The sequence below is a fragment of the Nematolebias whitei genome, chromosome 5, assembly GCF_014905685.2.
Source record: "Nematolebias whitei isolate Nwh7 chromosome 5, NemWhi1, whole genome shotgun sequence".
Classification (NCBI taxonomy): domain Eukaryota; kingdom Metazoa; phylum Chordata; class Actinopteri; order Cyprinodontiformes; family Rivulidae; genus Nematolebias; species Nematolebias whitei.
In genome coordinates, this window is record NC_056502.1 from 15114358 (window position 1) to 15140504 (window position 26147).

Sequence of the window (26147 nt, forward strand, 5' to 3'; positions counted from 1 at the left end):
ATACAAACAGCAACAGTCACTATTTTTTCCATCTGCTTTTTTTTTTTTTTTTTGGCGTTGCAGGTCTTGATGATTGCAATCAGAGCTGATAGAAAGCACTTTTCTATGCAGGAAAGCATCAGTAGCCGCATTCGCAGGCACAACATTGGACAAAGTCTTCAACCACCAGCCAACCAAAGTGGTGAAATGTGTGTAACGATGAGGCTGACGATACTTTTAACCATTTGATACTACTGTGTCTGTATGAAAGTTTTCAAATGGAAACATATTATTGGTCCTATTTACAATATTTAGGCAATATAGAAAGAAAGGCAACTTTATCAGACGGCTCTTGTGCAAGTTATGCTGTAATTTTAGCGTAAACATTGATTTGGCACAAAACTATGCTACAAGAGGGAGACTGGAACATTAAAGATCTGGAATAAGAACTGAAAAGGAGTTTAGTCCAGTACAGTACATTACCTCTGCACTGGTTAAAGAGGATGAACACAAGAGGAACGCTACGCTGTCTCTGCATGCAGACGCACATTTTCCACAATGCACACTCTCACTTACACACATTTACTGAATAAACTCCTGTTGCAAAGGCAAATGTGCAGCTGAGTAAATCCTGTGCTTTTGGTTTGTGTTTCAACAGCGTTGCTGCAGCAGCCGATCAGTGTGCAGCCTGCGTGGCTCGTTTGGTGTGGCACTTCATGCACAGGATCCTGCCATCCAGTGGGTAGCAGCCATTTTCATCTGCCTCAATGGAGAGAGGCCGAGCACAGTCCTGCAGAGTAAATAAGATACATTTATTAGCACAATGTGTGTTTAAATTTTGAACAGATGCTGGTATCAGATTATATATATTATTTACCTCACAGCGGTAACACTTGAGGTGGAAGTTTTTGTCGAGGGCCACCACTCGGACCGTTTCCTCGCTGCCCGGCGCAGGAACAATGGGTTCATTACAGCTCACACACAGAGGAGAGAAACGCCTGCAGCAAAGAGGCGGAGAGCACGTTAGCTTTTAACAATGGTAAAATATTCACATAAAACCTGAAATAATTAAAAGCCTAGGATTCTTTCAGAGGAATGCATATTGCCCGCCATCTTTCATGTCAGATTTTAAATGATAAAATCCTACTTGGGATAAATCTGGAGCTATAGCGGTTTTTGCTAAACCTTGTAAACGAGATGCGAGAGCTTGCAAGATCAAAGTCAAAGTTTCTTTATTTGTCCTCCCACCACATGAATGACATTGTGTACACAAGATCCCAGTTACATCAAACAAAAGTATAAATTGTAAAGAAAACAGTAATAAAATCTAAGACATGAACCAAGAAATACGCTAAACTAAGAATACGCTAAGCACTAACAGTACAAAAACAATACGCCGAACAGCAGCAGCACAAACATGAGATGAGGATGAATGAAATGAAAAATGAAAGAAAAAAATAATGAAATGAACGATGTGTTAGTGCCAAGTTTATCTTGAAGATGACTGCCACACCAAATTTAGCTCCATATCGGAAAGTTTGACCAAGTTACAGTTATTTCTGTGTTGGTGAAGACAAACATGATAGTGACTAACATTTAATGCTAATAATCTAATTATAGCTCTTTACAACAATCCAAGGGTGATTAGACAGCGATAAATAAAGAGATCGATATCAAATGGGCAAAAAAATTACCAAAGTGCCACTTGTTATTAAAAGCCTGCCCAAATAAAAAGGATTTAAGATTAGATTTAAAAAGGCCAAACTCAGTGATGGAGCGTGGATTTAGAGGAAGTTGATGCTTAAGTGTGTGTGAAGCAACTAAAAAAAGCTGGTTATCATTTGTAACTGGTCCTTGGGAGGCCAAGATGTATTAATTGAACTTAAGGTCTTCTCAAAGGAAAGCTACTAGATCAGCTAAATACGATGGAGCAAGGCCAATAGGAGCCTTTAACACTAGGAGCTTAAAACCAATTGTAAAATGAACTGGAAGCCTTAAGGGAGAGAAAATAAAATGGGTGACATGCTCACGTTTGTGTTACAGTTAAAAGTCGGGCCACAGCGTTTTGGACAAGTTGAAGACGGCCGAGGGAGGATCCAACGTGGAGAGCATTACAATAATCAAGCCTCGAGCTGATGAAGTATGAATGGCCTGTTCCAGATCAGGACGGTTTTAAAAAAGCTTGACTTTGGCTAAAAGACATGATTGAAAATAAGCTGGCCTTGTGTTTGTTTATCGAACTACAAATCCTTGTGAAAAGTCACCCCCAAGTTTTTATTTGAGTCTGATGTCGGAGCATTAAGAAACTTGGTCTTTCCTTCGTTTAAAACCAGGAAATTTTGGTTAAGCCACTGTTCAATGTCACACCAAATGTTAGCTCGCATAGACACGGCAGGAACATTACTGCTCCACCTGTGTCTCTCCAGCAAGTGATAATTAGTTCCTTATGAGCCTGCTAAGAAAGCTGGAGATATAAAAAAACAAGAAGTTTTAAATTGATCCAAACTAATGGAGCGAGCGGTGTTGCTGTGCTGCCTCTCCCCCCAGCACAGTAGCTCGTTTCAGTAATCCTGACAGGCAGGATTAAGCTTTAAAACATCTAAAATTGTCACGACGTAAAACACCAGCTCACCGTAGGCCCAAAATCTTTTCACTCTTCTGTAAGAATCTAACAGAAATGTAACATTTTAAAAGTGTTTCGGGACGCCACCTGTGGTAATCCTGGACACAGTATGGGTTGTTGTTGTCATCGGTGATGAAGGGCGCCCCATCCAGTACGCAGGAGCAGGTGCTGCAGCGGAAACAGTGGGTGTGGAAACTTTGTCCCACAGCCTTCAGCACGCGGTCCGTGATCCTCTCCCCACATCGAGAGCACACGGCCAGAGAACTCTGAGGAGGCACGGATTGGAGATCATTTTTAAACAAGCACACTTCAGAGATTTCTAGGCAGATAAAACACAAATGCTTGTTCCGTTATGTGAAATGTGACCTCTTGGAAGACTGGAAGAAATTCTTGGTGTTGATAAAATAAATTTGAGCCAAAATGACTAAACAGATTGGCTTCAGAATAAATGTTTTTACTCTGGATTTAGTTTGTGACTATTATAGAATAGAATATATTATAGTGAATATCGGTTTCCTCACAATGTAACAGTCTTCGCACTGCGGCGAGCCGTCCCTGTCGTAGAACTGCATGCCCTGCAGGGGGCGGTGGCAGCTCATGCAACAGAAGCAGTTGGAGTGGAAGAGTTTCTCCATGGCCCTCACAGCTGGCTGCGTACGAGACAGAGCCTCGCCACACTTCCCACAAACCTCTGCACAAAAGGCATGACACATGAAAAAGTCAAAGACGATAACTTTCACAAACGTATTCATGTTTTAATGAGTTCCAGAGTTAATGAGAAACTATAATAACTTGTAAAGTCTTAGAACTCATTGCTTTTATTTGGGTTATATAAACTTTGTTGAAAAATCTGCATTTAAATGAGAAGTATAGATTAAAGTAACATGGTCATATATGTGATATCTATCTATTAATAAGAACATTAAACCACTAAAGAACTAAGAACCCTGCAGACCGAGATAAACGCCTCCTTCAGGGACGAGCCTCTGTGCATTTCTTCGAAATTTAACAAGATAAACACCTAAAAACAATTATTTGTTTGCTCTAAATTATAGTAAAGGTGCGTCTCAGTCTAACTTTTGCTTTATAAATGCACTTTGACGGTCAAATCAGCTGCATTTTCAAAAGCCCATATACGAAAACATGAATGCGCAGATGGCGACTCGCTGTCCATTTCTTTGAAACTTAACAACATAACTACCTAAAACAATTATTTGTTTGCTCTAAATTATAGTAAAAGGTGCATCTCAGTTGAACTTTTACTTAATAAATGCACTTTGACGGTCAAACCAGCTTCATTTCGCCGGGGCGGCGCAGTTAAATGAAACTGATTTGGTTGCTCCAGGCAGAACACGGTGGCAGCTTTGGCAAGCCGATTCTGTCATTAATAGCCACTTTTACCCATTACATGATACAATGGCATGCCTTACTACTCGACTGCCATTTAGTGGCTGAAAATGGTAGTGTTCAATATTTTCAGTCAGAATGAATGAAAACGGTCATATCTCAGCCAAAAATTGGTTTATAAATATGGGAAAAAATCCATAAATATGTCGCTTCGGCCTATAAGTCGCAGGGCATGCAAATTATGCAAAAAAATAAAATAAATTCCTGCAACTTCTACAGCTAAAAATACAGTGCTTGTTTAAATGTTTACACCAGTGAGGACACTGAAAAGTATTTTTATTGCCTGCTGCCAAAGACGATAAGTGTTTTTGCTCGTATCTGTGTTTGTAGTGTTAGCAAAATACCTGATAAAGCAGTCGATAGATTTTAATAAAACTTTCACAGTAGAAATTGAATGTGCGTCAACAGCTGTCATCCCAATTTAAGAGGCACGCCACAGCTGATCAACATAAGCAAACATAAAAACGACCGTCATTTTTACAAAAATATTGAGATAAATTTGGTAGTAGACGAGTCGTCCTCAACACATAATCTAAGAGCTAACAGATCATGTGAGATCTTCCAGTATCGCTTGAGTTGGCACAAAGTCATTTAGAGGGTTTGACCAAAACAGCTAGCTGCCATAATAAGATGTTCTACGTTTAAAACTTAAGCAGGTGATATGATGGGCCTTTAACATGTTTAATGAATATTTTCAGTCAATTCTTCTTTTCAACCTTTGATAATTTCTATAAAAATCTGCTGCTCTCGGTGACATCCTGAATATTTATTCAAAATGCAAAAACTGGCAGCAGCTTAATGACAGCAATTAGCAACAATGACAGCTGCCATTCATCTCCATTACCACATATAAACCTGGCGTGAAGTTGTGTTTAATGATTTTCTAATCATGTAGGGGAGTTTGACTGCACGAGTGATGGTGTGTGAGGTTGTGTGCATTCCTCTGAATATGTATGTCTGTACCTGTTGGAGGGGAAGTGATGATAGGAGCCTGTCTGTCCATGTTTCTGATGAAGTCCTTCGTCATTTGCTCGAGCTCCTCCACTTCCCTCATGTTTAGAGGGGCACCGCCACCTGGGATAGGAACTGGGCCAGGAGGCGATGGCTGCTTGAAATAACAAAATCAAACATTACACATGTATTCACCATTTTTATAGTTTAATACCGCATGCACAAATTATCACGTTTTTGCTGTAAACTAAATGTTTTGTACTTTGAGCCTTTTTGCGATACAAGCAAAGCTAAAAGCTGGAAGGTACCGTTGATGCAGGGCTGGTTTTCATCGGCTGGGTAAAGGAGGAGGATGGAGGCGCCATCATCTTGGGTTGAGGAGGAGGCACAGCAGCAGAAGGGTTCTGGTTTGCATTCGCATGACTACCAAAAGGAGAAGTCTTTACATGATTAGGGGCTAGGGGAGCAGCCACATTATAAGGTGCAGGTGGAGATGCAGCAGGAGGTGCAGGTGGAGCTGCAGCAGGAATTACAGGCGGAGCTGCAGCAGGAATTACAGGCGAAGCTGCAGCACGAGGTGCAGGCGGAGCTGCAGCAGGAGGTGCAGGCGGAGCTGCAGCACGAGGTGCAAGTGGAGCTGCAGCATGAGGTGCAAGTGGAGCTGCAGCATGAGGTGCAGGCGGAGCTGCAGGAGGAGGAGGGAATGAGCTGGTGGCTATGGAAGGGGAAGATTTTGGTGCAACGCTAGTTTGGTTCAGGTTCTGGTTGATTTTTTGGGCCAGTGAGGCAGACGATGTTGTGCCCTTCGCTCCAAAATTGGATTTGGGAGCCACAGCGGGGGCAGCGTTTGGACCGGAGCTGTTATTGGAGTGTCTGTTTGTTCTGGCTTTCAGTTCTTCTGCCCAGGGTGCAGGAGGAGGGCGGTCTCCCATCTCAGCAGGTGGTAGAAAGGAAAGTGCTGGTTTGGGAGCTGTTGGAGGGGCTGAAGGTCTGGATGTTGGTGCTGCTGAATACTGGCTGGGTAACTGTGGATAAATAACAATAAAACAATATCTTTATGGATATTTAAGTCAAAAGGAGCAACACAAATACTTTCAGTGGGAGGGCGTACAATTCTTCTATCACCAGAACTATAATTCACCAGACAGAAAGTTCCTAACTGATTAAATCCATTGCTTATTAAAACTCTGCAAGCAGACATTTATACTAAATGTGAAGGATTGAAGTAAAACCTGGAAGTGCTCCACAGTCTGAGCTTATCAGAAGGACTTCATCTTTCTGACATTTATTTTGCGATTTTGAGCCAATGGTATTCTGCTCTGATTCAGAACCTCCCAGTCAGATAAAACGCTCCATTTAAGGCCCTTTCACTGCAGCTCTGGCAGCGCACGCTGGCTCGCTCTCGCGCTCTCGCGCTCTCCACTCGCTTCAGTGTGCATCGCTCTCCCGTTCTGCACGAGTCTCTCTTCACGCTACGAATCACCAGCAACCTTACCATTTTGTTTTCTCGTGCCGTCTGCTGTGCACTTCACTTCTAATTGAGCTTTCAACCTCAACAGATGAGCGGCTTATGAAACTACCTTGGCAAGTCTTCACACAGCGTCCACTGATGACCAGCCTCGCTTTACTCCCTCCCTTCAATGTTAAGTCGTGCTGAATTCCTCTGAGTCAACATCTGCTGCCACTTTCTCTCGTTGCCATTTCTCGTCATATGACGGATTAATTGGAATGTACGCCGTTTGTTTGGGTGTGTTTCTTGTTGGTTGTGCTGTGTACCTTAGGATTAAAAGGTCCCCTCGTTTCCATCTCCGACAACAAACCAGTCAGAGAATCAAGTTGCTTATCGAAGCTGGTTTGCTTCTCCATTGTTCTCTAGCAGAAGAGCACAGGAGAGGAAAATAAACACAGAAAGGACATTTAATGAACAATCATACTAAAAAGAAAAGGTATTTATAGAAAATTGAAGAATAAACGATAAAAACAAGTTGGAACAAACTGCAAAATGAAATGGCATCAAACCAGTTCATAAAATTTGGGGATGGAAACTCCATCTTCTGAGGATAGTGGTGAATAAACAACAACTTCATTAAGGATGACAAAACAATTAATATTTTATTTGTTTCCTGGTTAGAGAAGAGTTTGTTCACCAAAAAGCATTTAGCAGAAATTCTGTTCATTCAAACATGTTCACTTTGGATTTAACCACCCATTGTTTTTTTTAGTTATTTTAATGAGCTGTACCATTTATGTTTTTAATCCAACTCATTTTTAGCTTAACAAATCAGCTCGAGTCAACTCTAAAACATCTGCGAATCTGTCATTTCTAAAGGCAAAAATTAGCAATAATCCTCTTAGAAGCTTAAAACTTGTCAAGATAAATTCATCAGAAAAATTAAAAGTAAAAAAAAAAAAGGTCAGCAAATATTTATGGTCACATAATGTTCTCTAACATCCAACTGATTCTGAAGCATGCAACACAAAAACAGAATCATGCAGGCAGCAGTGTTTAAAGCACTGTGACTCACCTGTGGGGTCCCAGCAGCATTAGGAACACTGGTACTGGAGACAGGAAGTGGTGGAGGAGGAGGAGGGGGAGGAGGGGGGGGACAGGCAAGAGGACAGGCACTCTCCTCAGGGGGAGCAGGGAGGGGCAGGTCATCCACCAACGGAGGTGGAGCAGGGAAAGCAGGAGCAGCATCAGAGGATGGGTGGTGGCATTCAGGGGGAGGGGCTGGCAAATCATCCAGTGGAGGAGGAGGGGGTGGGAAGTCTGTCAAAAATATAAATAAATGAGGAGGGTTGATTGGTTAATGTTGTCCCAAAACAAACTTTTTATTTAACTTATGATGGTGATCAAGTTTTGTGTCACAGTATGATAAATATGTTTAGATAAAAAAAAATTAAAGGGGAATATAAAAAGGAAACAAACCCTAAAAGGCTGATTTCGCTAAAAGAGCGCTCTTAAAATGCTGCATCTCCTAAACTGACAGGTTTTTACCAGGAGGTCATGAGCCACAAACCTTTGACTTTTGTGGCTTCACTAAGGAACTGCAGCCAATGAAGGTTTAAACAAAAGTACCATAACAGCACATTATATGCCCGTCGACAAACTATAAAGATATTATATAGCAATCTATAACAACAGCCCGGACAAGCAAAGGCCTTGGATAACATGTGACCTTGAAGCAGGGGTGATGAAAAGTGTACGCTACACTCAGTCTAGAGATGATGCACAAGTTCCGTTAATTATACAGGACCAGAGAAAGTTTACAGATGAACAGACTATACAATAATACATCCTGCCTTCAATGGATGCGTACTAAACGTAAATACAAAAAACTTTAGGGATTTTCTTAGTTCCTAGTAAACAGTAGGTAGGAGCTTTTCAAGTATCAGGGGAACCCATTATGATGCAACTGTATGGCATCAGTTTCAGATGATGCAAGTGTAAAAATGAAGGCTCAGACGTGTGTGTGTGTAGTGACTGGTTAAAGGCATGAATGCAGCACCAGAACCCCCCTTATAGAAATAAACTGTGAGCATCTGTAAAAATGTTTTCATAAGCCTTTGAAATTGTCAACAAAAGACAAAAACGATCAGTAAAGTCCAAGGTTTAGAATATGTCAAGAGCAAAAACACCCTATAAGGTTGAGTTATCTACTAACTCAGCACATCAATGCAGCTTACATCAGACTGCAGGACAGGATCAATCAAAAAATTTAATCTAACACTCCAAACATTTGAAAATACATTTATCCTGCATTTATTTATGTTTGCTTGTAAGACGTTTTTCCCATCGTGTTTTCAGGTGAATAATTCTAAAAACTGCCAACATAAATCATGTTTAATCAGCTGAATGGACATAAACACACAATCTGCCTCTTCATGAACAGGCACGAACCTCAGCAGGCTCCCTTTAACGACGCTCATTTGTCTTTTTGTGATCATGAATGACACTGTGGACTCAGTCATAAGACGACAGCAATGGGATGACTTGAAAATAACAAACTTCAACACCACCACACAGTTCTATTCTGGTATACGCAGAACAAAGACGCTCTGCACGCTCCAGCTTAAGAAGCAACAGGGAGCTGTAATAGGGAAAAGATGAGTGCACAGGACTAAAAGACATTTTAAAAAGTCAAACAGCTTAGATACCATCGCAGAGTGAAGAGGGTGGTGGAGGCAGGTCCCCAACTCGACCGATAACAGCTGTGCCGAGTGGCGTTGGTGATGGAGCTGTGGGAGGAGTCAAACTTTTAGGCTTTGGTGGTGCCACAGAAGCGAACTTCTTCGGCTGGTTGTAGAAGGATGGGGTGGTGACTTTGAAGTTGAGCGACGATGTCACCACACACGGCTTGCTGCTGCTGGAGTCCTCCATTTTGTGCATGTATCTGAAAGAAAACGAGCAGTCGGTCAACGAACAAGATCGCTTTCAAGTCACGTGAGAAGGGCTTCTGTAAGGTTAATCCCAACCACACCGCAGTCTGGATTTCTGTTCTCATACCCAAACAATTAACGCAACCTTCACCAGCTGACAAAAGTCGAAGTGTTCACATTCCTCAGCAGAATATTCCCATTTGGCCTTTTGCTGGGAAGTCAGTGGGGATGACACATCAATGAAACATTTGGCCTGAAAAACTGCACACTAATCAAAACCAGCTTCAGAGGCTGTACTCCTGAAACAACAACAAAAAGAGTAGAAAACAACGCTAATATACGTTCGGAGCACCAAGGATGCTGGGCTGGCTTTTACTGGGCATTAAAAATGAAACAAAAAAAGGAAAAGCTGCTTTAGCTGTAATCATAAATGTCAAATCAATACACTGCAGATTAGTTCCCATTTTTTATTTATTACCTTGGATAACAGTGTCTTGACATTTATTGTGGCTTGTTTGTCTTACTGTGCTTTATTTGGAATAGTTATGTTATATAGTAGCAAAAAAAAGTATATTAGTCTGCAAATGTGTTTTTCTTAAAAGAAAAGAGCTTGAGCAAGAAAAATGTGTGAAAATGTCCTTAATCCAATATAGTGCTGACAAAACAACTCCCTGAAGCCAGTGACAATTTACAACACTGTAACTCCGAGCTGTTTACAGTCATTTAAAGCACGGCAACGGCACGGTTTGTAGAAGCACAACCACTTTTCTCAAGAGACAAGAGCAACCAGCAATCCTAACATTTTTAAGGAAGTTGCGTAAAACGGAGGTTGATCTCAAATATTTACTTCACACATGCGGGTGGTTAAACAAATATTGATGCTGCTCTGGTCTCTGCCAAAAAGGAACAAAGTAAGCCCCAAATACGTGACCTGTGCTGGTAAAAAGAGTCCGAATGAGCACAAGCTGCAGGGAAAAATAAGTGAAGAAGTTTGATCTTTGATGTAATTGAGATTTGTTTAAAAAAATGAGTGCATAAAGACGTCATCCAGCGGTCCCTGTAACTGAAATGGCAAATACTCTACCTATTCTACATTTAAAAAGTTATGTCTTCAGAAACAAGCCTTTTGTTTTTAACACATAATTCCCTTTAAAATTTATCCTTTTTCTCTGCTGGTTGTCATAGCACCAGGAAATCCCTTTGTATAATGTTTGAAATCATTAGTCTGAGTTTGTTGGGGCTCCTCAGATTGAAGAAGTCCTTTGGATGAAGAACGAAATGTCTCAACAAAAAAAAGAAACTGTCCAGATGACGTGACTGAACTTTGTTGGATTTTTTTTCCCGTGGATTATTGAGCATGAACTTTGATGTCTTGGGGATAAAAGTTTTTAAACACTGAACTGGAGTTCTCAAATACATCACTATAGACCAATTAAAAAAAAAGAAAAGATACATTTCAAACTGTTAAAAAAAAAAAACTACTGGTAGCTTGTTGCCTCGTAATAAACTGCCAAACTTCAACTAACTTCAATTCATTTTAAAGCTTTTGAGATGAAGAATTTGAAAGCAACTCTGCTTTGTGACTCATTTTTTCCAGCATGGATCACATATGTACTTTAGAAATACTATACATTTTCCCACAAATTCCCCATATCTACCAGTATAAAGCGCTCATGTCTCAACATTTTTGCTAACACCACATTTAAATCAACATTAACAACGGTCCTCTCAAGTTTCTACAAGACTACAGTACATCCTCTTATAAACGTTATAAACTACAACTGTTGCAAAAAAGGAAGCTTCAGCGTTCAGAGTTCATATGAAGGCTTTGACAGGTACAAGTTGATGAGGTTATATAGCCATAAAATAATACATTGCACATGGAAGCAATTAGTCAACATGAAGTCGATGGACCTATCTTACTGTTGTGACATTTACTCTCCATGTCCTGATGCAGGTCGTTACTACCAACGTCTGTATAAATGTCAGGTACTACAAGCAACAGAGACGAGCTACGTTCAGCTCCATTTGTACAATTCAACGAGGCATGAGTCAAAACTGCAGCAACTCAGAGAAGCAGATGGTTATAAAAAGGCACGATCGGCTTTCCAAAAGAATGTGGCGAATCAAGTACTGTATGTTCGTACGTACAGTAAATATGTTCCTGCATACTGCATGAATTATAGAGTGCAACATCTTGGTGCATTTTTCTCTGCGTCTGAGCCAAATGAAGAGCAAAGAAACATAAATCTGAATGTTTTCTGCAGCGTTTTGAGCCATACCGTGGCTTTTCTTGGCTACGAAGTAAACAGCATGTGTCCCAGCTGCAGAGATCACGTTTTTACCAGGTTTGTTACAACCACAATAAATTATTTAAAAGTCAGCAAAGTTAGGAGGAATTCCCTCTAGTTAATGCTCAGTCCAATAAGTCATTTTTAAACCAATATTTACAAAGGATCCCATCCACCAACAGTGTGTTTTTCACAACCAAAGCAAGCTCCACATGCTTTTATAAACACTTACAGCTATTTAATGACTTGCTGTTTTGAGAAAACTTGGCGTTTTAGAGATTTGTGCGCACGTATAAATATTGTGCACACACTGTAGATTTATCTGGAAGAGGTTTGTCCAAACAAAATCGAACAGCATGAACGTGACCACTGCCAAATGCTGTAGTTTTAATAGATTTAATGTTTTATAATGCGTTAATAAAAAGCGCACTGTTTTCTACAGCAGATACAGCTGGATTGGCATTTTAGGTTTCATTGTTTATAGAAAATAAATGTACTTATATGTTTGCAACGAGGCCTAAGTTCTACTGATAAAGTAGTTCATGATGAATTTAGTCCGAACGCTAAAACTGTTATCCCAAAAAATATTTAAAATTAGAATATTGGATTACTTGATAGGTAAACAATTGTTTACAAGAGAGAAATGTTCACTTTTAAAAATATCAAATTGTCCCTGCGTTCTCCCAATTAATGTTTTTATTTTCCATTAATTTTATTGAAAAGAAACAGAATTAGAAACATATTTCCAGAAAAAATTAGTTAAATGTAGTAAGAGTTAATGAGAAATGTTTATGATGAGACCATAAGTTGCTGCTAAAACAACTCTTATAAGAAAGCAGGATTCCTTTTTTTTTTTAAATATAATTGTAGGATAGTTTTGTAGGATATGCCAAGCTGACAAACCAAATACAATTCAACAAAACCGTGGTCTGTCAAACTTATTTTTTTCTTTATATTGACGCTCAAATGTTTTAACCACTGCCTTTTAGCTGTAATAAAAGCTTCATATCTGTTCCTTTTCACTATTCCACCTATATTGTTCAGAAAAAGAGCATATGAATCATTAGGAGCAGGTGGGGACGCTCTAATGGAAAGTCAAAGAGGAGTTCATCTTTTTTTTGGTGCAGACACAAGCAAATATTGACACCTGCAGCAAAGGAGAAGTAAAAAATTACAACAAAAAAAGAAGTTGTGGAGCAGTTTGGAAAATATCTGGCAAACGTGTTTTGTATGAAGACCTGCTAGATTTAGGATGAAGAGGAGCTCTATCAGCAGAGTACTCTAACCAGAACACTTAAATCCATTATGAGTCCTAGAATAGTGCAGACTGTGATTAGGTCTTGTAATTGAAGTAGTGAAGGCTCCTCGTCTTTAAAAGACAGTCTTGTAAATTATTCAACACGGATGATAAGTTGTGGTGAGGTTTCAGCTTCTCCTTGATGCAGTCCAGAGGGATTCAGTCTGGTGAGATCAGCCCAGACCTTCTACTACAAATCCATCTTGAAACATGAGACCCTCTGCTGAGGGACATTTCTGGCACAACAACTCACTGACATCACTTTTTCCCCCCCTTTTCCCGTTTCCATTTAATCGACTCTCTCGAAGCGTCTGCAGCTTTACTCTGTTATTTTTAATCTTTCAATGAGGAGGAACCAACATTTTGACTTGCTTTCACAACCAGAGGTGCAGATTAACGCTGTGTGGCAAAGCACAACAACCTCTTCAGCCTTTCATTCAACCCTCACCCACTGAATGACATCACTTGAAACCGCATTCACTCGTTTCCACTCTCCAGCTGAGATGTGAGGTGGCTTACGTTGCAACCAGTAAGGGCCCCACAAAAATCACACAATGTCCTTACACTTTTAAACCTAACTCCATACATCCAGGCGGCTTTTAGAGACTAGAAAACTGTTTCTCACCAAGGTTTTGAGATAAAACATCAGTTCTTAAGTTCTGCAAAAATATCACAGTTCATGCTAAATTATCCAGCACAGTTAATTTAGATCCTGTGGAAGCCTCTTGGATGAGGGGCGAAACGTTTCTTTTTAACAAAAAAAAAACGAAGTCCAGATGACATGATTCAACCTTTTTTGTTGTTATATACCTGGATGACTGAGAAAACAAACTTTGTGATCCTGTGGATGGTTTCTTTGTGTTGAAATGTTTCATCCTTCATCCATAGGGCTTCATCAGTCCGAGGAGCCACAACAAACTCGGACCCACAGGCAGCACATCACATAGTGGGTCAACCAGTTTGATGGAGATAAGATGGTTTCTGGGGTCTGCCCTCTCCCCGTTAACTCTTCTGAGGCAGCCATGGCCAAAGACCCTGCATTCGCCATTTGACCACAAATCTATCACGAAGAGAAAGCCACACTTTTCAGCCCACAGACTCCTCCATGTCTGCATCTTCATCCAGGAGTTTTTGGCCATTTGACTAATTTAGTGTGTTTGAAGAGCACAGTTGAATGTCCAAGCACATTTCTGCATTGATGAACACGTCAACAAATTTCTCACCAATCACACAATACTTGGCGTATACTCCTGCAGTGTTTCCCCTAGTTAACTTGACATGGCGGGGTGCTCATCTCATCCATGATTTTTGTTGGGGGGGGGGGGGGGGGGCATGTCTGAGCGCAGCTTGTACAAAAGTTTTTGAGGTGTGTGTGGGTGTGGGGGCGCTTCAGCATGAGGGAAGAGGCGCCTTTAGCTTTTAGCTAGAGCACCTGTATTGTGCGCTGCTAGCTTAGCATGACACGTTTGAGCTGTGCACTGTTTATACAGTTTTTGAGTGTGTGTGTGGTGGTGGGGGGGGTTGTTCAGCTTGAGAGAAAAGGCAACGTGAGTGCTGCCTTTAGCTTTTTAGCTAGAGAGTCTGTATTTCGCTCCGCTAGTTTAGTGCTATGTCAGTGCCGGATGGGGTGGGGGAGTTCGGTTTGGTAGGAGGGGTGCTCAGTTCTGTTGACGGGGTGGGGCACCCCGCTTGTATAATGGTAAGGGAAACACTGCTCCTGCGAGAAAAAGTTTGGCCCGGGCCTTGTGCCGAGAAGTGGAGGGCGAAGCTACTCTGAGAACAAAATGATTCAATTTTAGTCATGCAGCTACATCAGAGAGACGATTTCGCCACTTCAGATGGAGAATGCAGGGCCCTTAAGTTTGAAGAATCACAAACTACTCTTAGGTACGCAAAGCAGAGACAATTTTATTTTTGGGGGGTTGGGAGGGGTGTTCACCACCTCGACTCAATTACAATATAATATTACGCATTTTTACTCTCCCATTCCTTTGCATGACAGCTGTTTACTTTATTTCTATTTGCTTTACAGCGTGTTTGTGTTGCTTCTGTAACTTTGCCTGCTAAGATTGTTCTACCACAGATCAGCCGAGTCCAGCAGAAGTGGTTCTGTCTTACCAACCAACACTCCTTCCTCTGTATAATCTGACTCATACAATCCTCTTATTGTTACCAAAAATGGAATTTTGTCTTCACTTTTGTAATCACTCTTTTTTTGTCCCCTGTTGTTTTAGGATAAGACTGGTGAAACTGCAAGTCAGGACTGATTTGCGGTGGATTTTTACACCAAGACTTAGAGCACACATTTAGGATGCTTGGTTGAAAAGATAGCAACACACACACACACACACACACACACACACACACACACACACACACAAAACCACTTGTCTTGCGCAAAAATGACATGGTGTAAAAAATAAAAACATGGCGTTTGCTAAAAGGTCAAGAAAAGTTTTGAGACCAAATTGTTTCATTTGGCAGAAATGCACCCTGCTCTCTAGCTCTTAGTTCAACTCCCTCAAATAATTGTTCTTTAAAACATTACAAAAAAAGAACCTCTACTTTGTAAGTGATAAATTCCTTCTCTAAAACCACTATGGTCATACCAGCTCAGTAATTTTACAAATAACAAAAGGTGAAAGGTTATTAAAATGATAAACATAACTTTAGCCTTTAAATGTATGTGTACTCTTGCCTGTACCAATACAATAAAATACATTAAATTACTTACAGAAAACCTGAAATTCTGACAGTAAGTCCAGTCATTCCCTTCAGTATCTAGTACTATAATGCTGCTGATGAACTCTCTATTGTCTGGATGTTAATAACACACCCAGTTTTCTGGGAAAGTCCGTCTAGGCCAGGGGTCGCTAATGCAGACAAACAACTCTTTTCAATCCAATCTTACAGGTCACTGAGTATGCAGTGTGTGACAGCGTTGCATTGTCACTCATTAAAAGGGACATGATGTCAAAACCTGTATCAGCCACTGGTTTCTGTGTCAGACTATCCCCCCCTGCTCAACGACCCCGTCTGCTCACACCAACATGTTGTGTAATGGAGGCTAAAGAAGAGTCACAAGACAGCAACAGACTCAATCAAAGCATGAACATCCCACCACAGTACGCTCTAAATTGTTACTGCAGAGCACTAATTTAGTTACTTCAATGCAACAACATGACACGTATAGGAAAAAGATGCCATAGGGTTTCAGGGTGCAGCAGTAGTTTAAACTGTCGCCTCCCAACAAGAGGTTTAAATGGTTCATCACCTGTATTGGACTTTTCAGTGTGGGGTTTGCAAGTTCTTACTGTTCATGCATTTGTATTCTCTTGGTGTCCTCCGCTTCTCTAGGAACACTGCATGGCAGGTGATGAAAATGGATGGAAGGATGGTTGTGGTAATATTATTCTGCACTCTGTTCAGGTTTGTGGAGACCTGATTTGAGCAGTCACATACTGTTCTTATACCAAATATATGTGTGATTTGCCAGTCAGAAGGTAACCCATACCTGCCCAGGACTGCGCAAAAAATTTAAATTGTGTTTGTGTCACAACGAGGATGTTCACAACATTGAGAGGTAGATTATTTTCTTAAGAGTTCTGTGAAATGTTACCTCCATTTACAACCATGGACAGTCCATTAAAAACAAGGCAGTATTAAGGCACTTTCACTATGACGATCTGCGATAAGACAATTATAGCCTTTTATCTGAACAATAAGTACGATAGATAGTAAGTAGGTTGATAGATAGGTGGGTAGATAGACAGGTAGATATATACTTTATTAATCCCAGGGGGGAAATGTTATTAGGCTTCTCTTTAGCTTCAGACATTTTAACTCTAATGGTGGACAAGTCTGAGTTTTCAGAACAAAACTATTGAGGAAGCAGATGAGCTTCCTGTGTATATTGAAAATACGCTTTATCACAAGTTGTTTACTGTAAAATTAAGTCCATCTTTTATGTCTCGGACTTGTCAGTCCATTTTTTGTGTGGTTTTAATAACCCTGAAATGGACTCACGTTTATTCAAACGTTTATTACACTATTAACATTATTATTATTAAACTTGTCATTCTGATATATAGCTTTGCATATTCTATGAAATGTAAAACTAAAATACATTTTCAAATCAAAGTATTGTTCCATACAAAACATTTTTTAAGTGAATTATCTAAAATTATACACACTTCTGTAACAAACCGGTCTATTATTATGAACTGTGCGACACTGAATCTAGTTTGTTGTTGCTAACGTTCCAATATTTAGTCTTTCCCATTAACGAAGGCCTCCTCAGTCGACCTGAACACTGATTTATGACCAGATTTATGATCTTTACTGATGCTGCTCGACAAAACAAGCCTCGACATGTTGGCAGCTTTAACCAACACTGACCATTACTTGCTCAGCAGCTGAATAGTGCAGCCATAGGTCGCAGCTCCATAAAACCTGGTTCATGGTCGGCAAAGCTAACGTCGCGTGCCATATGTCTTCACGGTTAACTGTTAGCCTTCGACGCTACTCGATGTAGCTAAAGTCGCGTTAGCTTGTGCCGTTACCGAGACCGACTGGTTTGCAAAAGAGGTCATATTTATCGACGACTGACGAACTGACACTCACCTCCGACCTCCAAAAACCTTTGAAACTCATCGACTGTGTGTAAGGGTGGCTTCGTGTTGTGCCGAAAAAAGTACCCCTTCCGGGTGAAGCGCCCCTCGCGCATGAAGACAAAACTAACAAAGTTATCATCTCATTTTCATATGCAGGTACTGTGCAATGTGTTTTTAAACGTTGAACAAGGCTGCCAAGGATACGCACACCCCCTGGATATGTATACAATAAACCGTTGCTCCAAGCATAAAGTATTTTTGAAAGTGAATTTTGTGAGTGTTACTCACTCAGCTTGGCAGCCTACTTTGCTGTAAACATGACGTGCTACTTCGACTTTTACTCCCATTTTCGAGCGAAAATTAGTTTCTTCCGGTGACGCGAAAGATGCTTTAACTGTAGGGGTACCGTTTTCGGCACAACACCAGTCGGACTGCTTGCAGCGAACACACCCCACCACGTTAGCCAACGTTGCACGCGTTGGTCAATCGGTTTCGGCAGTCATAGGAGCTAACACCTCCCCCCATTACCTCATATGGAAACGTCGCCGGTTTCTGTCATCAACTTTATTAACCCACCACCTCTACGGAAAACGTAAAATTCGCATCGCTAGCTCACCTAGCTAAATCAACCTTTTTTTTTTCCAGCTCGACTTCCTGTCGGAGCTTCCGCATACCCCGTCCCTTTTATCGTGGGTGACCATCAGCCCGGTGTAAAACACAAAAACAGTCCAGGGAGGCTTCTTCTTCTCCACTGATAAAACGCAGGTAAAGCCACGACCACCAACCACTGTAATAGTTTTTATGTATTTATTCTCTACAAAACTATTCACGGGTAGATTCAGAGCTGAGTCACATTGCAAAAATGGCATGCCATTATGCGTTTAGTCTGAAAAAAAAAAAAGCTGTACCAAGACACAAACTAAAACACATTTACCCTATTAGGTAACCTACAGCTGCCTGTCCTTACGTTCCCATTTTACTGTAAGATATAAACTTACTTGACCCAGCTGCAGTAGGTGTCACCTTCTTCCCTTTGAGTCTTTTCTCTTCTTGGTCCAGAATGAGTAAGAGCTGCCTCCTAACTTCTGTTTCTCTCTTCCTCTCTCCACAGCTTTTAGACCCTCCCCTTGTGCTTCTCAGCCTGGAAAAGGAATGACACCATCCTCCCAAACAAGTTCTTTCTCGTTCGACTTTGACTCTGGACTTGCATATTTCTATGTAAACAGCACCATTCTCCCTCTCCTCTTTTATCTCTGTCTTCTTGTTTTCTGTGTGTTCATACGGTCCAGTTAGAATAGACACCCTCCTCGCCCCCCACTCCTCCTGTCTTCCTCTCCTGCTCTCCTTTTCTCCCTGGATTCCTGCAGCATTCTTTCATTCGGTGACATCAACTCCTGTTGCCTCTCCATGTAAGGTCAGGCTGGGGGAACGAGGGAGCCGAAGAGGTGGGGGGGAGATAATGGAGCTTGATCTGATGCAGACAGAAAGTGGTCAGGGGTTTAAACAAAAGGAGGTGCACACAGCGTCTGAAATGTTCCAGTTTTATTGTAAGGAACATGTTTTTAGGTTTTATAAGACTAGACCTTGTGAGTCTGCTGCTACATAAATCTTTCCTTTTCTTTGAGATATTTAACACAAAATGGACTACAGTTTTTCATCTGTCATATGAGGATGTGAGGACTTTCAGCCTATGTGTGGCACCTCCCATCCTGTAACTCAGCCAGATTATCATGAACGTCATTTCATGTGTCACTCACACCTCGCATCCTTGTGACCATTTGAGTCATATCACACATTTTGCTGTAGTTACTGCTGCTCGTTGACAGAAATAAGCCGTTAATCGTGTCCACATGTGAAGTCCATCCATCCATCATCTTTTACCCGCTTTTTCCATTTTGGGTCACGGGGGTTGCAGGTGCCCATGTCCAGCAATCACTGTGCGAGGGGCGGGTACACCCTGGACGGGTCGCAAGTCCATCACATGGCCCACATGAAGTCATTATTTATATATTTGTAATTTTAATAATCAAAAAGTCACTTTTTTGAAGATAAAGTAATAAAAGTGCTCAACAAATTAGGGCTCTAGATCAAGAAGTTGAGCTTAAATAGAACAGGAAGTGTCACTTTCACACCTTTTTCTTCTGCTATTCTAGGATGTCATTTAAATCTAAACATTTTTTTTTTTCTTTGCCTCACAGGAAGATGAAATGAAGTGTTCATCTAAATAAGGACGTGTTTTCAGGCTGCAACCAAGCCTATATTTTTTATTATCACCCGTCGTCAAAAAGCAAAGATGATCATGTTTTTGATCATATCTTTGCGTGTTTATGTTTGTTTGCAAAATATCTTGTGAACCACTGGAAGAATTTTATTGAAACTTTCAGAAAATATTCATCATATGTATTGATAACTTAGGCGGCCACATCTAAACATTAGCCAACACCAAAATGATTATAACTCGGTCAGTTTTTACAGAATATGATTTGCATTGTGAAGCGGTAGTAGCTGAGAGTCATCCACAACATATATTTAAATATGACGTCTCGTGATACGATGATTTTAGCCTAAAGCTCTGGCATGAAAAGCCTTTCTTCAATAAACGACCTTTAGTTTTATGTTTTCTAAAATTTTCTCAACATAACATATTGATTGATCTACAGTAATAAACATCAATGAAATAGTTTTTGACCATTATTTGTGCATTGTTTTAAACATATTAGTCAGGGAAACACAAAGTAGCTGCTGCAAATATCTCAACTCAATCAGAATTTTTTTTTATGTTTATATGTGGTTAAAAGTTGAATATAAAACTAAATATTTGAGAGCAAATGTTTGCCACCATTTCATGTCACCTCCCACAGGATTCATGTTGAGACACGGCTGAGCTGCGCTCTGCTCAGGTTGTGAAACTCCTCTGACACACGGTGTGCAAACCTCTGCAGCAGCTGTTCTCGAACCTGTTGCTGCTCGGGTCACATCTGTGAACTACAGGGAGTGGCGCGTTGGGGTCTTTGGTAGCCTATTGTCCCATAAAGGAATGTTTCCAGTTTCCAGTCGCTCGCTGTTTCCATTTCCACTCCAGGAATTCCACCACGACTCTGGTGAGCCTGCATCCAAAAGCACCCCCCCCCCACCCCACCCCGCCTCCGCTGCAGCCTCCCAAACCCCTGACAGTAAAGAATATTTCTGTTGATAAGGTTGTCTTGTGTTTGACAGGTGAGAGGAGTCGGCACAGCTCGTGTTTGCATTTCCAGCCGTAAAAATGCTCCGAGGTGCTGGGCGACTGCTTATTGGATCAGGCAGGAAGGAAGGCAGCGATGAGGTTCAGTAAAGGTATGAAACATAAAATCAGGAGGCCATCAGAACCAGAGCCAGACAGCCTGGAATGCAGCCAGACCTTGGAATGAACACCCCTCCTCCTCCGCTCCCTCGTCCCTCTCTCTCTCTAATATTTTCTCTCCTTGTCTCCGTAATGCAGCATATTTTTTTCAACACTTCTCCTTTTGTCATCTCCAGATTTGTTGCTTATGGTGCACTTTTTTATTTAATTTGTTTTGCCAACCCCCCCCCCCCCCCCCCCCAATGGACTCACTTCTAACTCCTCAGACCTTAACGTTTACAAGTTAATTATTTTCACTCACTTTTCTCAAATGTTTTATTTTTCTTCTTAGAGGGATATTTCTTTTTTTTTTTATTAAATAAAATGGGCAAAGTAAAATACATAATCAAAAATAGACCATACAAAACTATAATTTACATTGACTTGATGAAATAAAATCCAATATTTTGTGTTTTGGTGTTTAAATTCAACCCAAAATTGCAACAACGAAAAAAAAATGAAATAAAATAAAAAGTTGCTCAAACCGTATTTGATGATTTAGAAAACATTTAGAACCAGAAAAATAAGAATTTAATGTCTAAACATTTCCTTTTGTTTAGCTGGAACCAACTATGTTGCTGTTTCTTTTCGTTATTTAGCTTTTAGAAGTTTGTGCAGTTGCAGGTTGAGATAAACAGGAATTAATGCAGTCATTAAAATGGATTTAACAGCTGTAACACGATACGACTAAACCCATGACCCCAGTGCTCAATTTGAGACGGATCCTGCCGGAAGAGGATCCAGGAACTCTCTTATTTTGACAGGGTATGCTCTTGGATCTGGCAACTCTCAGGTTTACTAATAATAAAGTTATGAACATATATGACTGCCTTGAACAAATAAAACATATTGGATATGTAAACTGAAAATAATTACATAAACACTCATTTTAAACACAACAGACGACACAACACAAATTCTTAATATCACATACAATCATCTGCCCCTTCAAGTGAATCATTTCTGCATCTACCCTTAAAAAAATCTCCATCCCTAAAAGAGTGGTGGGGGTGAGTGCCTGGAAGTTTCACCTGTGGAGTCGGCCAATGAATTCAGCGGAGAAGAGTTGGCTCAGAACCGTCAAGTGTGGGCGGTACGATGCTTGACAGAAGCAGAGCGTTTACAAATGTAGATAAACATCGATGTTTAACCCGTTAAAATACATCAAAGTTCAGGCAATATCTTTTATTCAAAATTTTCTGGGGAAGGACTCCCAGACCCACCCCCAGCCATCCCGCCCATTATTTGTGTTCCGGCATCAATCTGTTTACAAATTAAGCCCTGCATGTCCCTCTTTGTGGTTTTTGGGGGTTTATTTTCATTGGTTTCCATTCATGTGGACAGCCACAAGTTCCTTGGCCTTCACGAAACATCAAATCTGAGCTGGACTGTGAACACAGCAGCCACAGTGAAGAAGGCCCAGAAGCACCTTTATTTCAGTAGACTGCTCAGGACGGCTGGGGTCAGTCAGTCCACTTATACAAACTTACAGAGGACTGATGGAGCGCAACCTCTCAGGTATCACTGAGAAAATAGTTAGGATTGAACTTCCTTTCATGGATACAATATACACAATGGTGTCAGGAGAAGGCCAATAACATCAGACACACGTCACCCAGCTCATTGTCTTTAAGTCCCAAACTCACAGCGTACAACCTGACAAAAAGCAGAGCAGACAGCACCGTTTTACAACAGCTTTTCCCCTGCTACAGTGAGACAGATGGCAAAAAACTAAATAAGGATTTGTACGTGAAGTAACCGTTGTGCATGGCATTTTTGTTGTTGCTGTTTTTGCTGGATTTAAGTTTAAGCTTTCTTCTTGCACTGACTGACTCAAGTGCTTTGCATCAAAAATTCCTGCGCACTTAAACTGGGTGTACTTGTACAAATGGCCAATAAAGTTTCTTGAATCTTGAATTTAGAATTTAGAATGCCAGTTCAGCAATGATATGTTTGACTTTTCCAGTTAATACTTGACAAAATCTCTAATAAATCTTCAAGGAGATGAAACTGATAGACTGTAAAAGTTAAGCTTCTAAAATAAATCAGTGCTGCTCATGAAAATGAGACGGCGGGCCTCATGCATTTCTTTAAAGAAGGGGCGGTTAACTTTTAGATTCTTTGTAAGTTCTTATTTTCTTTTCACTTTTTCCATGAGGTTAGACTAAATGTGGCTTCATTTAAGTGCTTGAATGAAGATTTCTGCAAAATTACAGGTAAATTTCAAGTTGAAGGTGTACTGGCACTCTGTTGAATCCTGATACAAAACTCTCGCTGTCTTTTTTGCGTCGACATGTTGAAGCCGCATGTCAGACAGCAGTGTCCTGATCCCCCCAGCAGGCGTCAGGCTGATACTCATTACTGTGCAGCACACAGCCAGACTGAAATGCCTCCAGGGGAAGATTCCCCCCATGTTCTCTGGCAGAAAGGAAATCAAGCATCAGCTAAGAAGTGGAAACCCATTGATTTTGGCATGATACCTATATAAATGAAAACAACAAAAAAAAAGGTCAAAGCCTTGTTGACGAGAAAGAACACATTAAACACATTCTGGACACAGAAGCATCTCTGAGGATGAATCTCGCAGCATTCGTGGTGGTGGTCTAGACTAGGAGGGCTACAGAGTGTAAGAGTGTGCAGGAGAGGAGGAAAGAGAATCGTAAATAATTGACAACAGTTGGGAACTCCTTGTTTGCCTTGTGTAACTGCAGTGGATGAAAACATGCATATATGTGCTTATACCACTTATATACAAATATAAATAGTTTGGAAACGTGATGGAGATTATAACTCAGAAACTGTAACTTATGAGCTCATATTCTACATAAAGCCCAGCTCAAACAAATCTAACCCCTTTCTTTGAAAAGCATTTCTATCTCTCCCTTATTCCCACTGACATTGTCTCCTCAATTCTTCTCATCCCTTTTATTAATATTTCTCCTTTTTCTTACTACACCTTTACAACAATATTTCAGACAAAAGTTGGGATGATGGTTAAAGTGTGATTAAAATCAAAATGCAGTGAACAGCCAATAAAAAAACTGATGACCTCCTACTTCAGACAAAAATGGGGCATTCTCTTTTAAAACCTCCAGCAACAGTTCCTCAACACTTTCTAACCATTTTTTCTGCTTCACGGTAGTAAACATGACCCTGACCTAACTTTTTGGAGGGAGATGCTTTCCTGACATAAAATCCCAAATTATCCTTTTTACCCAAAAGTTTATATAATTTCTTAGTTCAAAAATTTTATAAATCTGCCTTCTTCCACCTGCGTAATATCACTAAAATTAGAAACATCTTATCTAAAAATGATGCAGAAAAACTGGTTCATGCATTTGTCACATCTAGACTGGACTATTGCAATGGTTTGTTATCTGGGTGTCCAAATACGTCTTTAAAACGTCTTCAATTGATCCAAAATGCTGCTGCCAGAGTCTTAACCGGAGTTAATAGGAGAGATCATATTTCTCCAGTTTTAGCTTCTCTCCATTGGCTCCCTGTCAAATCCAGAATAGAATTCAAAATCTTACTTCTAACCTACAAAGCTCTCAACAACCTGGCTCCATCTTATATTACAGATCTTAATGTTCCATATTTTCCTAACAGAGCACTTCACTCTCAAACTGCGGGTTTATTTGTGGTTCCTAGAATTTACAAAAACAGAATGGGAGGCAGATCTTTTAGTTATCAGGCTCCTCTCTTGTGGAACCAACTTCCAATCTCTGTCTGTGAGGCTGACACATTATCCAGTTTTAAAACTAGGCTTAAGACTTTCCTTTTTGCTAAATCCTATAGTTAGGGTCGGCTTGGGTTTCCTGAGCTGTCCCTTAGTTATGCTGCTATAGGCTTAGACTGCTGGAGGACAAACTGACCACAATTTTCACTCTGCTACTATCTTTACTTACTCTGCTCAACCTGTTTTGTATTTGTAATTATTTTTCTATCCTTAACGTGTTTTTTTGTCTTTCAGATACACCTGGACCTATACCTGGACCTACCATTCTGTGTTCGTCTGTCTCTCCTTCCTGTCCTCTCAACCAGCCGGTCAAAGCAGATGGCCGCTTGTCCTGAGCCTGGTTCTGCTGGAGGTTTCTTCCTTTTAAAAGGGAGTTGTTCCTTTCCACTGTTGCCACTGTGCTTGCTCAGGATGGGAGACTGCAACGAAGCCAAGATTCAACTTGTCTGCTGGATTCCTTAGATAGAGAACTTTACTAACTGGCTTTTATGTATGTGAATGTTCCTGTAAAGTGCCCTGAGACAACTTTGTTGTGATTTGGCGCTATATAAATAAACTGAATTGAATTGCATTCTCTGTTTCAGTAACAGGAAGATCCCCTCGGTCTCTTCTTTCCTCAGCCCATACATTATCTGTTAAAACTAAAATGTTGGCTCTGTGAGGGTACATGTGGAGCACAACAGTGCAACACTTCAGCACCAGATTCAGCAGAGCACAAAACAAAAGTTTGTGAAAATCATTAACCATGTTAGGACCACGGGAAATGAAACACACGTCTCTACTAGAAGAATTCATTTCAGTCTGAGTGTTTTAAAACGTCATTCTCTGAAATACTTTGAAATCCCTTCATCAGCCAGAACATATTCAAAGTGCCCGAGTGAGATGGTGTTGAAGCTGTTGTTCATTATCCCTGAGATGCAGCGTACGCAGCAGCCAGGAGCAGATACAGAGCTAGTGACAGGTACAAGAGAAGTCACTGATTACAACAATTATGCGTGTGGGTCCCCGTGATAATATTGAACAGTGGCTGGTGCATCTTAATTCAGGACAGCATCGCCATCTCAGATAAGAAAGCAAGAGACGTGCCGACAGGAACATGATAGAAGTTGTCTGTGTCATGTGCTGAAGGGCGATTTTATGCCACTGAAATGGCTTTGTGTGTGTGTGTGTGTGTGTGTGTGTTTGAACATTTGGAAGGAGATGACAAAAACAGTGAGAGGCAGCCTTCTTTGTGATCCTTCGATGCATCAAGAGTGAGATTAGTGTTGAGAATCTCTTCCCTCTGTATTTGACCTTGTCTCACATTGGTAGTCCGTATCATAAATCATCATGTTCTCACACATAGACTGTTTGTGAATGTGCGCGTGTGTGTGTGTGTGTGTATGACAAGACCATTATTGCCATTATTTCTCCATTAAATCCTCAGTGGTGGGATGTTTTCAGAGCGTCTGGTCTATCGCTGTGTATTTGTCAGCAGCTTTCAACATT

At 40.7% G+C, this 26147-nt stretch overlaps 2 protein-coding genes across 3 annotated transcripts in view; one reads left to right on the forward strand and one right to left on the reverse strand.

Moving 5' to 3' along the window:
- Positions 1–36: 36 nt before the first annotated feature.
- On the reverse strand, positions 37–18631 carry zyx (zyxin). Of its 2 annotated transcripts, none has more exons than XM_037676202.1 (10): positions 18540–18631; positions 9119–9354; positions 7486–7730; positions 6737–6832; positions 5269–5985; positions 4973–5114; positions 3124–3293; positions 2690–2868; positions 857–977; positions 37–769 (listed from the first exon to the last, which is right to left on the reverse strand). In XM_037676202.1, exons 2-10 carry the CDS (start codon positions 9348–9350, stop codon positions 656–658), a joined length of 2016 nt encoding a protein of 671 aa, XP_037532130.1. In that variant the 5' UTR covers positions 9351–9354; positions 18540–18631; the 3' UTR covers positions 37–655. The 2 variants fall into 2 exon arrangements, with proteins under 2 accessions (XP_037532130.1, XP_037532131.1); XM_037676203.1 differs by lacking the exon at positions 18540–18631 and adding an exon at positions 17552–17672.
- Positions 18632–20762: 2131 nt separating this feature from the next.
- fam131bb (family with sequence similarity 131 member Bb) overlaps positions 20763–26147 on the forward strand; it is a 51403-nt gene continuing 46018 nt past the window's right edge. The window contains exon 1 of the mRNA XM_037676215.1: positions 20763–20874. The gene's annotated coding sequence lies outside the window, so the exon portion shown is untranslated. The remainder of the gene's footprint in view (positions 20875–26147) is intronic.

Coding starts and splice junctions, on each gene's coding strand:
- zyx (XM_037676202.1), bottom strand. CDS start 9,350: ATGCACAAAATGGAGGACTCCAGCAGCAGCAAGCCGTGTGTGGTGACA. Junction 6,833..7,485: donor ATGCTGCTGGGACCCCACAG/GTGAGTCACAGT, acceptor CTCTTCTGCTAG/AGAACAATGGAGAAGCAAAC. Junction 5,115..5,268: donor AAACCAGCCCTGCATCAACG/GTACCTTCCAGC, acceptor TATTTCAAGCAG/CCATCGCCTCCTGGCCCAGT.